General features: G+C 46.3%; 2 protein-coding genes across 8 annotated transcripts in view; one reads left to right on the forward strand and one right to left on the reverse strand.

Moving 5' to 3' along the window:
* Positions 1 to 2380: 2380 nt before the first annotated feature.
* Positions 2381 to 3477, reverse strand: LOC146545618 (uncharacterized). Its single transcript, XM_085214103.1, has 4 exons — positions 3348 to 3477; positions 2995 to 3133; positions 2715 to 2825; positions 2381 to 2627 (listed from the first exon to the last, which is right to left on the reverse strand). The coding sequence occupies exons 1-4, from the start codon at positions 3387 to 3389 to the stop codon at positions 2569 to 2571; spliced, it is 351 nt and encodes a 116-aa protein (XP_085070229.1). The 5' UTR covers positions 3390 to 3477; the 3' UTR covers positions 2381 to 2568.
* The window catches only part of NPAS2 (neuronal PAS domain protein 2), a 99425-nt gene continuing 86538 nt past the window's right edge, over positions 2566 to 15452 (forward strand). For 2 of the 7 annotated variants that reach the window (XM_085214070.1, XM_085214078.1), the window contains exon 1: positions 3482 to 4504. In XM_085214070.1, the coding sequence (XP_085070196.1) occupies positions 4212 to 4504 (293 nt within the window). In that variant the 5' untranslated portion in view covers positions 3482 to 4211. Of the gene's footprint in view, positions 2669 to 3465; positions 4505 to 5555; positions 6144 to 7990; positions 8093 to 15452 lie in introns of those variants that run through there. The other 5 variants (XM_085214085.1, XM_085214097.1, XM_085214073.1 and 2 more) reach the window with 5 other exon arrangements.

A 15452-nucleotide genomic window follows, 5' to 3' on the forward strand; every position in this document is an offset into this window, starting at 1 on the left:
CTAACCCATCTCCTCCTGAAGTCAGTGGAGAAAGGGATCAGGCAGCTGCTGTAAGGAGAAAGGCAATGGTAGCTACGCCTTCCTAGAGCTTCTGGAAGAGGTAGAAGTCTTTGAAACCTGCCAAGAATTAAAATATTTGTACAGAACCATTAATGTCATTGCTTTCTTTAGTCAAGGTAAAACCAAAGATGCTGCATTTGCACTGAGGCCTCTCCCAGCTGTTCTTAATTCAAGGGTTGCACTGCAACCCTTCATTATCTTCTGTCTCACTGAAACTTCCAGAGAAAAATAGATCCTTTATTGCTAGATTTCAGTTTGAAACTTATTTTCTTGAACATGTTTCAAAGCTATCCAAGCTTTCACAGTCTAATTTCAGCTCAGATCCTTTCTCCCAGGTACAGCCAGCACATTAACCAGCACAGTCCTGCTGGATCAAGACTTGGCTGTGAGGTGTGTTCCCATCCCAGCACAAGTGAGCATAATGTCATGTGTGGGCTGGCAGGAACAAAGGACAACAGAGGGTAAGGTGACCATCGTGTCTGTCCCACACCAGAAATGATTATTTCCACAGCCTCGATGTTGGGCTCTTCAGGCTGGTACACATATTGCTTTGCAGCAGCTGAGTGCATACGTTTAGCTTGTGCAGCACAACAGATTTGATTCACAGGAAGGCTGCAGACATTTGGCCACAAGAGCAGCGGTAAGATTCAGAGCTTTCTATACAACCAGCAACAATTTCTACCCTTCCAGACATGAAATTTATTCAAGGTTTAGTTACTAATTTTTTAGCCTTTCTTCTATCATCCTCCTAGCATTAACCACTTAAAGAAAACCTGCACAACCTCTTTTGAATAAGCTGAAGAATTAAACTCTCAGGTAGGCTGTACATAAGGCTAAGTCCTTCCAGGAAGACCCTTTGGAATGGATATGTTTTTTCCTTCAAAATAAATCAGGCTATGCTAAGTTCAAATCAATACATTGGCTCTTATTTTGTAATAACCATGTAGGAAAACAGGCAGCTTGGTATCCTAGCTGCACGGATTCATCAAACATCCTCCTCAAGCACTAGGGGCAGCAGCAGCAGGGTGCATTTGGCTCCCATTTCTCTGTGGCACCTGGTTCAGGGGCGTGCTGCCAGGTGATAACTGTGCCTCTCCCTCTCCCAGGAACCTGTAAGCTGCAGAATGAGAAACAATGCTCATCCTCTAAAGACGGCTTCTTTCTGCAGAAGTGTCTGCAAAAACTGGTTACAGAAGTGCATCTATCTGTCCTGTCCATTAATTAATGCAAGGGTAATATTAATCAAATTAATCCTTGTTCATCTCCCTCTTACTTGTAAATGTCAGAGAATAGCACCATATTCTATGTAAACTGGTCTTTTCTTGGAGGCTCCTTTCTTCTTTTCCACCTTGTCCCCTCTTCCCCTCCCCCACAGTGACTGTGGCACCATTCACATTGATTAGAAGAAGATTATTTGAGGGCCCTTTTTCCTTCTACACAACCACCAATCCAAAAGTAGGCTCCATGGTGTAGATCAGTGGAGCAATAACATCCTGGGGGCAGCTGCTGTCATCTCCTACTCTCTCTGTAGCTCCCACTTTGGGAGGCTCCTGTCTGGTGAGTGGCAGTCCATTGGTAGCCCTGGTGCATCTTTTCTGGGCTGCCACGGTTGGCCAGCCTATTCTAGTTGAAACAAAGGGATTGCTACTTGGGATTGCAGGCTCCTGATGACTGAAAAGGAATTTACCACTATTTTGTGATTATAAAACGATTTCATTCTTAAAGTTGAATACTGGGCTCTTACCCCAGCGTTCTTATACGTGGCACCCAGCGGAGTCCCTAGGTTGGCTTCCAAACCAAACACAGCAGTGATAGCATCCAGTTACTTTCCATTGGTGGCTGGATGGGAGGAAGGTCTGTGGACATGGATAACTCGTTTCACAACAGGCTCAGGTATGTGCTGGGAAAACCCTGCCTTGCCTTCAGCCAACCTGCTGGCCTGGCCGTAACTCAAATACATACCAGTAATCTAGGGGATGAATGAAGAAATAAACCTTAACCAGTTTCCCTTCCCATCTGTGCAGTGAAGGCACTACAGATTCATGGGGAATGCATTAAAACCCAGTGCAGGCACAGTTTTTTATACATGTCCCCGTGCTACCTTTCCCACTGTGGCACTGTCCTCAGAGGGCTCCCTTTCTCATTTTTGGAGATCGTTTTGGGGCAGGGTTTTGGAATGTTTTCAACAGGACCAAAACATCACTTTGTGTGATATGTAGTCCTGGGAAGGTCCTTTTCTTTACCTTTACAAGGCTTGAAGATGTGTGTTATATACTTCAACACAAGAGAAATACCTCTAGAACAGCAATCTCTTTTATTCCACTCCCCGTGTATCTGATGCTTTATTCCCTCGGGTGCTACTTGTTTGCCAAAGGATTGTTTAACCACTGTTTGACAATTTCCAAATGGGAAAAACTGCTGGGTTCCATCCAACGGAAGGGAGGAGCTTTGCAAAGTTTTCTATTTAATCTTGGTTAAAAGTAAACAACTTTACCCTTTCAACATTAGTCATGCCCGCTGGAGACAGGATGGTGTGAAGGCGCTCAGCAGAAGAGTGTGACAGTTTCCTGTGATAATTCCCGTATGCGTTGGGGATCGTACTCACTGGGTATGGTGGCAGGGGGATGAGGGAAACAGGACTTGGAAGTACTCACTTGCCCAGCTCCTGTGTCCCCTGGCAGTGCTCCTAGCTGTCGGGATAGCCAGTGAGGGAGGGTGCTCTGGCACGCTCCTTATCTCTGGCTGGCTACTTTTCAGGAGGAGAACTAGAAAAAAAAAAAAAAAAAAAAGAAGAAAAAAATAAATGATGCAAAGAGAGGAATAAAAAGAATGACCTACTTTGCAAAAAAAAAAAAAAAAAAAAAAAATAGAGCTCTCTCTCAAGGTTTTGCTCTAATTGCCGGGACGGCGTTGCATAACCACATCGGGACTTACTGCCTGTACCCGGCGAGGCCGGGACTTGCTCGGAGCTCGTGGGGTGTCCCCTGCGGGCGGGGGATGTCCCCGGCCGCCGAGTGAGGCTGGGCCGGGCTGCACCTGGACGCTGCCCCTCCAGGAGTCCAACGACACGGTCCTGGGATCAGAGATAGGGGGTGTAGGGATGTGGGTGTAGGGATCTAGGGATATGGGAATATATGGATATGGAGATAGAAGGATGGGGGGACGTAGGGATATAGGGACATGGGGATATGGGGATGTAGGGATATAGGGATGTAGAGATATGGGGACATGCGGATGCGGGGATATGGGATGGCAGTGCGGCGCGGAGATGCCGCTCCGGACCGTACAGTAGCCCGCAGCCGGTTTTGCTTGAGGCGCTGTGAAGCCATCCCTGATTCAGGGCTGGGTTTTTTGGTTGAGGTTTTATTTTTTTTTCCCCTGCTTCCCCTTTCGTTCTCTTTCCAGCTTCTCCTTTTCTTGGATCCACGCCTGTCTCCTCCCACAGAACGAGAGAGAGAGAGAGAGAAAAAAAGGTCACGTATGTTTGGAAAAATATGTAGGTCAGTGGAACATTCCCTGCACTTGTGCAAACGGAGCCGGGGCGGGCGAGCTCCTCCGCAGCCCTCTCGCTGCCCACCTCCCGGCCCGACCCTCCCCGAAGCCCGGGCGCTCGGCGGCGGGGAGGGGGCAGCCAGGAGCCGGGGTCCTCTCCCCTTCCCTGACCCGTTTCGCGCACCCAGCCGGGCTCTCGGCCGCGGGCTCCGAGCTCCGGGGAAGGCGGGCGGGCGGCAGACGAAGGCGGCGCGGGCGATCGGCCGCCTCTACCCTCCGGGCCCGCGGCCGCCCATGGGCGCGGGGCGCCGGGCGCGGCCCCCCAGCGCCGGCGGCTGAGGGCGGGGGACGGTGGCCGGGGGATGGAGGCGGCCGGGGGGGAAGCCCCCGCCTCGCCCGCCGGGCTCCAACTTCGCCGCCAACTCCCAGCCCCGCGGCCCCCGCGGCCGCCCCGCTTCTCCCGGCCGCGCGTCTAACTTAATGCACCAGCGGCAGCCCGAGCCAGCGGCCCCCCCGGCCCCCGGCCTCCCGGCCCCCCCGCGGCAGCCCGGGCTCCCGGCGGCCTCCCGCTGCCGGCGGAGCCCCTGGCCCCGGCGCGCCCGGCTCCCGCGGCGCCCGGGGCGGCGGCGGCAGCGCGGCATGCGGCGGCCCCGCGCACCATGAGACACGGCACCGGCCCCGGCACCGGGCGCGAGGCGGGCGGCGTCCCCGGCTCCTCGGCGGCGACCGAGAGTTTGCCGGCTCCCGAGCCCGGCCTCCTGCGCGCCTGGAGCAGCGGCGGCCGCTGCCGCAGCGGCACCGGCAGGCAGCGGAGAAGCGGCGGCATCCAGCCCGGCGGCACCGGCACCCAGGTGGCCACCGCGGACAGCAGCAGCGGCGGCAGCGGCGGCGGCGGCGGCGGCGGCGGCGGCTGGGGCTTCCCCGCCGCGCTCCCGCAGCACCGGCAGCCCAGGTAACGCGCGGCCCCGCGGCCCCCTCGGGGTACTTCGGGGCACCCGCCCGCTCCCTGCCCGGAGCCCACCGGGACCCCGCCGCGGGGGGGGTGGGAGGTGGGATCGGGGCATTTCCCGCCGTCCCTGGAACTCCCGCGCGGTGCGGGGTCATCGCATCACCGCCGGGGCGGGGGAGGAAAAGTTGCGGTGAGGTCGGGGGGGATTTCTGCTTGAGGCCCGGTGGGACGTTTGCTCGGGAGCAGGGGTTGCGGTGCTCGCTGTAGCCGCGCACCCAGCCCCGGCTCTCTTCCCCGCAGCGTGCCCGATGGGGGGATGCTGAACGCAGCGCTCGGCAGCAGCGCGGCGCTTCTTTCACGAGGAGTTGTGCGCTCGTTCTCTCCTGCACGGTCACCGTGCGGTTTGTCAGCGAGCACGTTCATCCATAAACTTTACTCGGCGCTTTGTAGCTGTCGGCAGGGCGGCAGCTTACTTTCACTCAAGTGACTCAGAAATAACGAGCGGCTCTTAGCATCGCGGCCGGTAGATGAACTTTAATCTTTTCGAGGCCCTAGGTCTCCAGAAGGGCTGTTCAGACTCGTGGTCTGCCCAGCCTGACCTAGTGTGTGGTGTCCCTACCCACGGCAGGAGGTTGGAGATGGATGGGCTTTGAGGTCCCTTCCAACCCAAACCGTTCTGTGACGCTATGATTCTAACCAGGCTCTCAGTGCCTGCTCAACAAGTGGCTGCATCTCGAAGTGGGAAGCCATCTCCCTTCCACCCCTGAGTGAGTGTTGGTTTGCATCCCTCCGTGGCGCTAGGCTGTGTGCTGACATTGATTTAGCAGTGCTCACACCTCGCAGACGTGGCCCTACTGCTCTGCTGAGTCCTGCTCCAACCCGTGCAGCCAGCAGGGATGCCTAAAATTGCCTTCCTTCACGCATAAAGGTGCTGCCCTGCCTGTGTGATGCATTGAACCCATAGGTTATACTTTGCAGAATTGCATCTGTCCCATTTTCTAGCCCAGCACTCGAAGGTATTGTTATTTTATCATAGGCAGAGATGTTGTCTACAGTTAAAATTACCCTGTGCTTTCTAATACAAAGCTCTGCTTTCAGGTGCTTATGCATTTGCTAGGCTTGAGAGTAGGCTGACATTTTCCGGGTTGAGTATTTGCTGAAGACAGAATCTCTTTGGGAAGTTTCAGATAAAATGGTTCAGCTATTTCTGAAAGCGTGGTGAGAGGAAATTGCATTCTTTGACCACGTATCTGACAAAGATGGTTTAGGTATATTCCATCCTGCATTAGGAGTCCTTGATCTTTGTTTTTCTGTGAATCCGCATTTTTTGGCTCTGTTGAAAAAAACACTTTCATTGAAACCGTTGAATTCTTGTGGCTTTGTGTTTTGGAGCAGGAAAAAGATACTTGGCTCGGGATCAACCTTGTGACGGGGGTATGCGTCACTTTGAGCCTATGAAAATCTTCCAGAATTTGGAAGTGGTGGGCATTTGGGGGTTTGCCTATGGCACTGCTGGAGATGCTCTTGGTGTTATGACACACTGAGCTCATCCTCCTGGGAAGGATGGGAGCTCTCCTGCTTGTGGCTGGAGGGCCGAGTGGACTTCCCTGCGCAGGTCTTCTTCCCAGATGTTGCTGCTGTGGTGAGCACCAGAAGGAGGGGACATGGGGCTGTGGCTGCAGTGCCTGGGTGTGCCTGCTGGTATGGAGTCCGGGTGGGGAAGGAAAGGGAAACTGCTTCATTCGCATGCATGGCGAAAGAGAGTGTGGGATTAGGGGGGAGAAGCAGCACTGGTGATGAAGGTGTGGTGAAAGGGAAAGGCAGGGACCTTGGAATCAAGTGAGAGGGCTTGGTGGAGTCGGTGCATGGCAAAGTTTGGCAACAAGGTGAAGAGGAAGGGCTGGAACTGGAAACAGAGGGGGAAAACCCAGACCGAGAGAAGGAATGGTGAACAGAAACACGTGGTGAGAGTCTGGTGGTGGACAGGGACAAGAGATCTTGGACTGCAAAACCAGTGGTTTCCAAACTTTCAGTGATTGGATTGTATTATTACCACTCCTTTGTCCTTCTCATCTTTCCCCTCACACAGCCTTCTGTGCTCTTCAGCCCCTGCTTCTACTTTGCCCCACATGAACTGCTTTGCCGTCTGGTGATGATCTGAGTTTTGGGTGGTGCTATGTGGAGCCGGCAGTTGGACTCAATGCTCCTTATGGGTCCCTTTCAACTCAGGATACTCTGATTCTATCATTCTGTGGTCTCCTTGCTCTGAGGAGCAGCTCTTGCTGCTCATCGTGCATTTTGCACCACCTTCCTCTAGCTGTGGGCTTGCCACAGGCAGGATGGCAGCTGTGTATGTCCCCATTAAGCCTCATACTATGCTTTTGTGCTGTGGACCTCCAGGATTCATCTCACTTACTTCTTACTCCTGCAGTAAGCTGATGTGGGTTTTCCACAGGAAGAATTTATAGCTCAGTGTATTAAGAATAAATCAACACAGCAAAGTCCTGTGGAAACAAAAGAGTATGTCATCATGGAGCTGATGCTGCATCGTAACGTATTTGCTTCAAGTAGGAAAATGAAGATCAGCAGCTGATTGTTCCAGTTTGTAGCTTGGCATTCTTTAAGGATAGGACATTTTGCACAGCCGTAAGTTTAGAGCAAACAAATGACGTTTCTGTACAATTGGTAAGTGGTAAAAATAAAACAACTGAGAATGGCATTCAAATGTGTATTTTATGAGTACTTTACTGCTTTTTCTTCCTAAGCTGGACATTAGGATTTAAGTAACTTTCATTTGTGTTTAACAATGTTTTGCTTTCAGGTTCTTAGGACAGATGCACTCAAATAGCGAATTTTGTAGGGAGATCATTATCTGTATGAAAACCAGGCATTTTCCCAGATTTGGCTTAGCTTTCTGTTGATCCTTGGTCTTATTACAACTTCTTTTTAAGAAACTAGGCTGAGGCAAATATTTGTATTTTAGCTAACTTAATTCAGGCTGGAAATTTAACAGAAATCAGCATCAGCTGAGACTGACTTTCTTGTTCTGAGACTGATTACAGAAATTTGAAAAGAAAATGCCGTGTAATACTGTTTAAGCAGAGTGTAGAGATGGTGGTGGATTTGTTTATGTAGTGGCATTATACAGGGATTTTTTTGGGACCCTTTGTTGGGACCTGCTGCTATGTGCCACGCAGGATGATATATATTGATGTATCACCAGCTGAATTCAGAGATGAAACAGTTGCAGGGCAGGAAGGACAATGTGATGTGATGTGACCCTGTAGGCTGAAGCATTTGAGAAACTGCAGAGATGATTTACTCCTTGCATTTATCTTATCATGGCTCCAGGGATCTTGGTAGATTGGGTTGAGGGGTTTTGGAACACACCTTTCTTATACCAATACACGTAAATTCTGTGTACCTTTTGGGGATGGAGGGATAAGAGATGCTTTTTATACTTCATTTCTTGTGTTTCTTCCCTTAAAGGCAAACCGTGATGCATACGTCAGTCCAACCCAAATGTCGTGTTTAATAACACTTTAGAACAGGAAGACTCTTCTGTTCCCTTATTCAAGAACCATGGCAGAGGTCAGTGTTTCTTCCATACTGCCTGCCTTTAATTTTGGCATCATTCTGAAAATTCACCTGTGGCTTCAGAAGAGTAAACCTCTCCCAACATTTAGGCCACTGGTGACCTTGGACATTTGTTAGTATCCATTAGCATTCCCACACACTTTGCTGTCTGCGCTCAGCACCTTCCTGTTGTTCCTTGTCTTTTCCCTCATCTGTAAGCTCTGCCATTGTTTTCTGCAGTGCGTGCACAGCAGGTGCACACCCTGCTCCATGCTGAGAGCTCTGAAATATTCCAAAACTAACCTTGTAAATGGTCCGTACTGGGAGGTGAGCTCACCTTCTTCTGCTTGGGCACAAGTCTGTGTAAAACAGGTGGTCTTTTGCTGACCAGATTGTGACAGAAAGGAAAGCGTGTTCATCTGTTTTACCACTGTTCTTAGGGATCTGTGCATAAAATACAAAAGTACCTAAAGGGATTCTAGAAGAAAGCTGAAGAGAAAATTTTTACCAGGAATGTAAGTGATAGGACAAGGAGTAAGGCTCTAAACTAAGAGGGTCAATTTAATTTGGCTAGTAGGAAGAAATTCTTCACTCAAAGGGCGGTGAGGCACTGGCACAGCTGCCCAGAGAAGCTCTGGTGCCCCATCCCTGGAGATGCTCAAGGCCAGGTTGGATGGGGCTCTGGGCAGCCTGAGCTGGTGGGTGCCCAACCATGGCAGGGCATGGAACTGGATGGGCTTTGAGGTCCCTTCCAACCCAAGCCAATGTGTGATTCTGTGATTCTGTCATATGGGAAGAAAGTCTGAAGGATGTTTATGTGGGCTTGAGATCAAAATGGAAATTTGGAAGTTCAAGTATGAAACTTCTTAGTTATTTCAAAACATGGAACAAGAGCCAGCATGAGAAAGCATCTTTTACCTGGACATCTAAACCATTCTTTCTCTTTGAGTATCCTCATGTCAAGTGAATGTAATGTGTTTTGCATTCATATGTAATATGTCGTACTGACAGTTAATGAAAGAAAGTATATGTTACCCAAAATAAAATCACAGAAATGCATTGCCACAAGTCACTGAAGATACAGAAAGTTAGATAAAATCTTCCATAAACAACTCGGAAAACTTTCAAAGCAACAACAGATGTGAGTGTAGAAAATTAAGCAAAACAATGGAAATAATAAAAAAGAAAACCATTAATTCACTGCAGAAACTATGGGTGTACCCATGTCTTTGAGATTATACGTGTTGATTCATGCATTCCAAAAGCATATGGTGGCGGGGAAGAGAATAGGAGATTCAGGGTTTGGTGATCAGAGGCACAGTGTGGCTTCTGCATGAGTAGCAGCAAGGTTAATAAAGCAATGATTGGCAAGAAAGGAAACAGAAATCTGTAAAATCCTGCAATGCATGGAGGAGGCAAGCTGGGAGAGACTGCTGTCAGAGACAGCCATGAGGGCACTGGGTGAAGCAGGCAGTCATGGGGATGGAGACAAAGGGAGGTGGCTCCTCGAGCAGTGTGGTCAAATGCTGAGCTCCTAACCACAGGATGTGGATGCTGAGAGGTTACATCAGCTAATGAGATGACTGGATGAGTTCATGGAAGAGAAATCCATCACCGGCTATTAAATACAAAACCACTGCCTCTTGCTTAGGAAGCTTTGATCTACAAATTCTTGGAAGGCTGGTGAATATCCTGAGGAAATACTACATTTGATTTGCTGTATTCTTCTATGCACTCCTTGATACCACAGCTGGCCATGGCTGGGCCAGGTGGTCCTCCAGCTACGCCTGCTCTGCTACATGAGGTGCATTGGGGATTCCAGTGCAAGCAGCTCGTGGTGGCTTGCACCTTCCTGCCCTGTGATGGTGTATTTGAGTGGAAAGAGCTGGTATGACAAAACTGGTTGATATGCTCCAGAGCAGAGCGGGGTATGAGCTGACGCTTATGCAGGGCTGGAAAAGCAGGGTATAGGGCTCAAGCTCACTCCCTGGTGTCCTATTATTTAGCTATGCAGTCATGCCAAGGATGGCAGTCTTATCTCCTTGGGTTCAAGTGGGTTCAGAAAGCAATTACATTCACAGAAGCAATTCCGCCAAGAGCCACTGAATGCTGAGCTACAATGCCTGGCTGAAGGAATCTCTGCTGGAAGATTGTTGTATTTCCAATGCCTGTCCCACTCACACAGCCTGCCCCAGCCTTAGCTGCTGCCCAGAATCAGAAAGATGGTTTGAGGCATAATGGTCTTGTTTCCTGACCTGGCAGTGCTGTCATTAGTTTTATCCGTCCATTAGAGAGTAAATTCTGACCAAAGAATGGGAGAATCTTTAGGACAATCATTTTCTTCACCTATCCACAGTGCTCAGGCACTGGTTAAAGAAACAGTGTTGTATAGGCTACTGGTTGCTGGACCAGAATTTTCTTAATCATCTGAAAGGCAGATTTTAAAGCCCTGGGTAATGAACACCACAGCCATTCCAAACCAAAACCTCTGTAGTGCCTAAGCAGTGGTCAAAGTACTTACACGTAGCTTGTGCTGCTGTTATCCACTAGTTTCTAGATGAGAACTAGCTGTATGAAAATGACAGAAACAATCTGAAATTCAGCAGTGTGCAAGTCGTTGTGGTCATTTCTTGAAATTCCTCTATGCTAGCTGCTAAGAAACTCAAAGGCAGCGTGTAACTGAACTGTATGAGTGCCTGTATGTATTTTAGGAATGCCTTATGTAACCGAATGGCAGGCCCTTACACTGAGCAGGAGAGCAGTGTTGCATAAGCAGCTGGGGAGCAAGCAGGAGCTCCAAGAGCACGCCTGGATTCTGTGGATCCTGCTGGATCTCATTTAACATTATTTAATAAGCCATATTAACTTCTCTTCCCAAGAGTTATCTTGGAGCAGCGACACTGATTTCATTTCTCAGATAAGCTTCACTTTTTAGAAACAGCATCAAACTTTTCAGTCGGTTGAGCAGCTTAATGTCCTGGTAGCCTTGAGTTTTCTGTAGTCAGCACTCAATCGAGTTGAAAATAAAAACTCATTAAAGTGAAAACCTTGAACAGGAAAACACTTGTTTTTCATTCTCGTTTCTAATTCGGTAACCATTCTTAAAGTCCATCACTATGATTTCTCTATCTTGGGAAAAGCAAATTATTATTCAAGCAGCTTTTATTTTCTTTAAAAATAGACAATACTGTTCAATTGTCAGGAAGAAAACCAGAACAAGAAAATCAACTTTAACAAGCATACAGATGGCAATGAATTTCTTTAACATAATTTTAGTCCTGCAAACAGTAGTAATTGAGTTTGATTTTTTTTTTATCTTTTTGTCATTGATGAGCCAACCTGAGGTTTTTTCTCTTGATTCACCCTTAGGTGTGTCAAGTCATTAAACTGGAGGACTCTTTTAACAAGGAAGCTCCCGCCTGTAATCTCTCAATCAGCAGGTGGATGTGACTGCAATACCTGAGAATTGCCCGTTGTCTGATCAGCAGAATGAATCCAACTATGAGTACATCTTGGACTTATTGATTTGGGTGGGATGACTCTCATTGAGAGTCATGGAGAACTGATGCAGCATGGATAAGATTGATATTCTTGCAGAGTCCTGTAGATAATAAGTATTATTAGTGCGCACAATGTGATCAGGTGGAATCAGGGTATTTTTCTGCTATTTGTAGTTCTCATACAAAATATTTGCCTTGTTGTTCGTATTGGTAATTCCACAGATTTTACTTGTGGTATTTTCCTGTTCCTGGTTTTGACATCTAAAACAGTAAAAGGTTTTAAATTGGAGGCTTTACATTTGATATACCCACAGCCCAATTACACTTCTAGTGAGAGCTCCCTTAATTTATGATTTATAAAGGTATACGATTTCTTCATGGACCATTAAGGCCACTACTTAGCCGAAATCTTCATCCCGTTCATCAGATGAGCATCTAGCTTTTAAAAGTCGCTTTATCTTTGGTTACCAAGGTCAGAAGAGTATTTTGTTCTCCGATTTAGTTTTTGCTATATCGGTGCGATATTTGTGGAATACACTTTCTCAGTCTTTCTGCCTGAAAACAGCCTAATCAAAGAATACTTGTGTGAACCACATGGGTGCATTTCCAACAATTTCAGCAAGAGCAATGCAGATACAAAATAAATAGGTCACTCATATTCACTGTTGTATTTGTATTATTTTTTTAATAAGAAGGACTGGAGAATCTTGTTTGTTTTCAGAACTGTCACTGAAGTAAATGGAAATTTTCCTGGAATAATTCTGGACCTTTAATTTGGTTATTTGCAAGGTGACATGAGTCCCTTTTTTCATCTTTTCTCTTTCTTACAGCATGAAGGGCTTTATTGTAAGCTGATGCACACTGATGTTTCCCAGCTGGTTGTGGCAATTACACTTATACTGCCTAGCCCCTAATATCCATATTTCTTCAAAAATGCACAGTCTTTTTCAACAATACAATATCTTGCTGTATCTTGCTGTTATTCAAGTATAGAAATAAAGCTGCATTTGGTGCCTATCCTACTGTTCTCATTAAGGCAAAACTCCCACTGAAATCAAGGGCTTGACAAAGATTACTGGCTCGAGTTTCTGATAGCACTAAACTTTGTCTTTTTTTTGTTGGTTTTTTTTTGACTTTTAAAAAAATTTTTATCTGTTCCTTCTCCTTCTTTTACTTCATTTTACTCTTTAGCTTTCTTCAAGAGGACCTTGTTTTTTATTAATTTACTTCAGTTGGTACGTTCTGCTTCTCCCCTTTTCCTCTCTTCCTTTCTTCTTCCCTCTTTCACTTCTTCCGTTATCCCCACCATCACTGACTACAGTACTGTAAAGAGTTGCTGTAGATCTTGCACGTATCAAGGAATTTCACTGTCTCTTTTAGATCACTTCAACATATAGATGCCTATGTCCATGTACTTACCTTAGGGTGATGCACAGGTTTATAAGATTGGTGATTTAGACAGAGATTTATTTGCACAAAATCCATCTCAGTAATCTTTCCTTGTATTCTGGCAAGATCTTAAAAGTTCCTCTGAAGCATTCATGCAAGGTTTTAGCAATAAATTGGGTTTTGAAATGACAAAAATATTTGGCACAGTATTGCAGTCAGAAGAAAATACTTCGGGATTTTAAAGTCAGTGTAAAAAGGGTTTTGTTGACGGCAACAAAACTGGAAATCTCAAAATAGATAGATTTTATTTATAATTATACTGCGCAATGATATGAGCTTAGACCACAAACATAATGCCTTTGTGCATCACTTCTCTTGTCTGCAAACTAGGGCAGCCTAAGAGAGAAGTGTAGGCTCTGATCAGTGATGGGTGCGTTCACAGCCATGTGTTTGAGGGGGTCACCGAGCAGGGGAACGCGCTGTTACAAAGGGAAGTGGTGGAGTCACCAATCCTGGAGGTGTCCAAGAGACATATAGATGTGGCATCGAGGGACATGGTTGGTGGGCATGGTGGGGGTGGGCTGATGGTTGGACTGGATGATCTGAAAGGTCTTTTCCAGCCTTAGTGACTCTGGCAGAAAGAGGAGACATGGTGAAGCCTCTTCTGGGTATTGATCCACCTTGGTGGCTGAGCCTCATAAGGCATTTCCTTGTGCACTGCAGAGTGTTGCTTCCAGCTGCTCTTGCACCTTCCCTGTATGCCCTGTCCCTGCTGGTACCTCTGCAATGCCATTCTCTTGCTTCTACCTATTAATTATTTTTGACTTTAAGACAGAAGCCTTTTGAAGGTGCTGAGTATTGTTATTTTCTTGCAAGTTGAACTGATATTCAAATTCTTTTCCAAAAGACCCCGTTTATGCTTGTGAAGTAAATAATGACTGTGTGCCTAATTGATGGATAGAATAGAATTTAGAAGTAAGGACACCAGCTTGCAGTTCCTTAGCATCTGGATCCCTCCAGACATTCCATTTAATGTAAAAGGCATAATGCTAAAGTTGCTTATTCTTCCTCAAATAAGCAAACGCATTTTCTCTTTTTGTAAAGGCTACAAATATTGTTACATGGTGTCCAATTTTCTGTTACTCTGGAGAACCTAAAATGTATTAAAAACTACAGGCAAAATGAATAGTGTAATGCCAGTTAAAAAGGTATCACTTCTTTAATGCAATTGCTATTTCCTTTGCTCAAAATTGTCTTTTTCCAATGGATGATTTAAACTGTATCTGAACAATAGATTTATTGTTGTTGACCAAATATGAAATTTGATAGTCTTCTCAATTTCTTTTCAAGATAGGTTATTTTTTAGAGTACCTAGGGATATAAGTTCAGTGTTTAACTTTGAAATTCACATTTTGTTTGCCTGGTCTATGATATATGTATTTGCAAAGTCATAATTGGCATTAGACTTGCCATATTTCTCTGCAGATTTTTTCCCACCGTGAAACTACTGCAGGGTCATCATGCTGGTTAATGAAAGAAAGATGATATTTTTTTGTAAGTCATAAGTATTTAAATGTTCTTCTATTCAGGTTTTTCCTTTTCATGAGAAAGTTTAAAGAGACATCTAAAAAAATTCTGTCTTGATAACGCAGGTTAAGTTCATTCAAAATCTGGATATCCAGTGGTGTAAGGTAATGAGACATTTCAAAATTGGTAGTGTGTAATTGAGAGGGGATTCCATATATGAGATGCAAGCATAAAAATTCTGTATAGCTCTTCACAATGCCGCTCATTTTGCAGCTGAATTCCTCAGTACTGTTCTTAGAGTGTATAATCAGTTACGCTTGTGTTGATTTAATCAATTATTCTCGTGCACAAACAAACAAACACAAAAATCTGGCTAATTTCAGGCTCTCTTTGAAACACCAGACCTAGAGATTTAACTTACAAAAAAGAAATACTATTTTCAAGCCTCTAGAGTGATTTTAAAAATGGCAAAGATATATTTGGGAAGTACCATACTTCTTGGTACTGGCAGCTGTGTATCCTTATGCAGAAGTGGATTTGGCTGAAAGACCAATTCATAAATATTGTATCCAAGGACTGCAGCAAGCTTTCATATTTTCAAGAGATAATGTAAAATGTGCAACATTTTTTCTTCACTCTCTGAAGTCTCAGCTTAAACAACTTGGTCTCCCAAGTACGATGAATAATGGCCAACTAGCCAAAGTATCCAAGGCTTCTTCAATCACACGGACTGGAGATGATTCTGCTTCCTCCTGAGCCTGCATACGTAGGAGAAAAGGTGAGCTTGCTGCGCTCACTCTGAAATCCCTCCTGCACACTGACAATCTGCAAAGCAGCTCGGAAGGAAGAGATGTTGATAAAGAACTTGACTCCTGCACTCGGTGACTTTCCATCTCTCAGTCGGTGAGCTTCCAAGCAAGTGGCACAGACAGCTGCTCACTGTGTTACAGGCTGCTTGG

The sequence above is a fragment of the Meleagris gallopavo genome, chromosome 1 (genome assembly GCF_905368555.1).
Source record: "Meleagris gallopavo chromosome 1, MGAL_WU_HG_1.1, whole genome shotgun sequence".
NCBI lineage: Eukaryota > Metazoa > Chordata > Aves > Galliformes > Phasianidae > Meleagris > Meleagris gallopavo.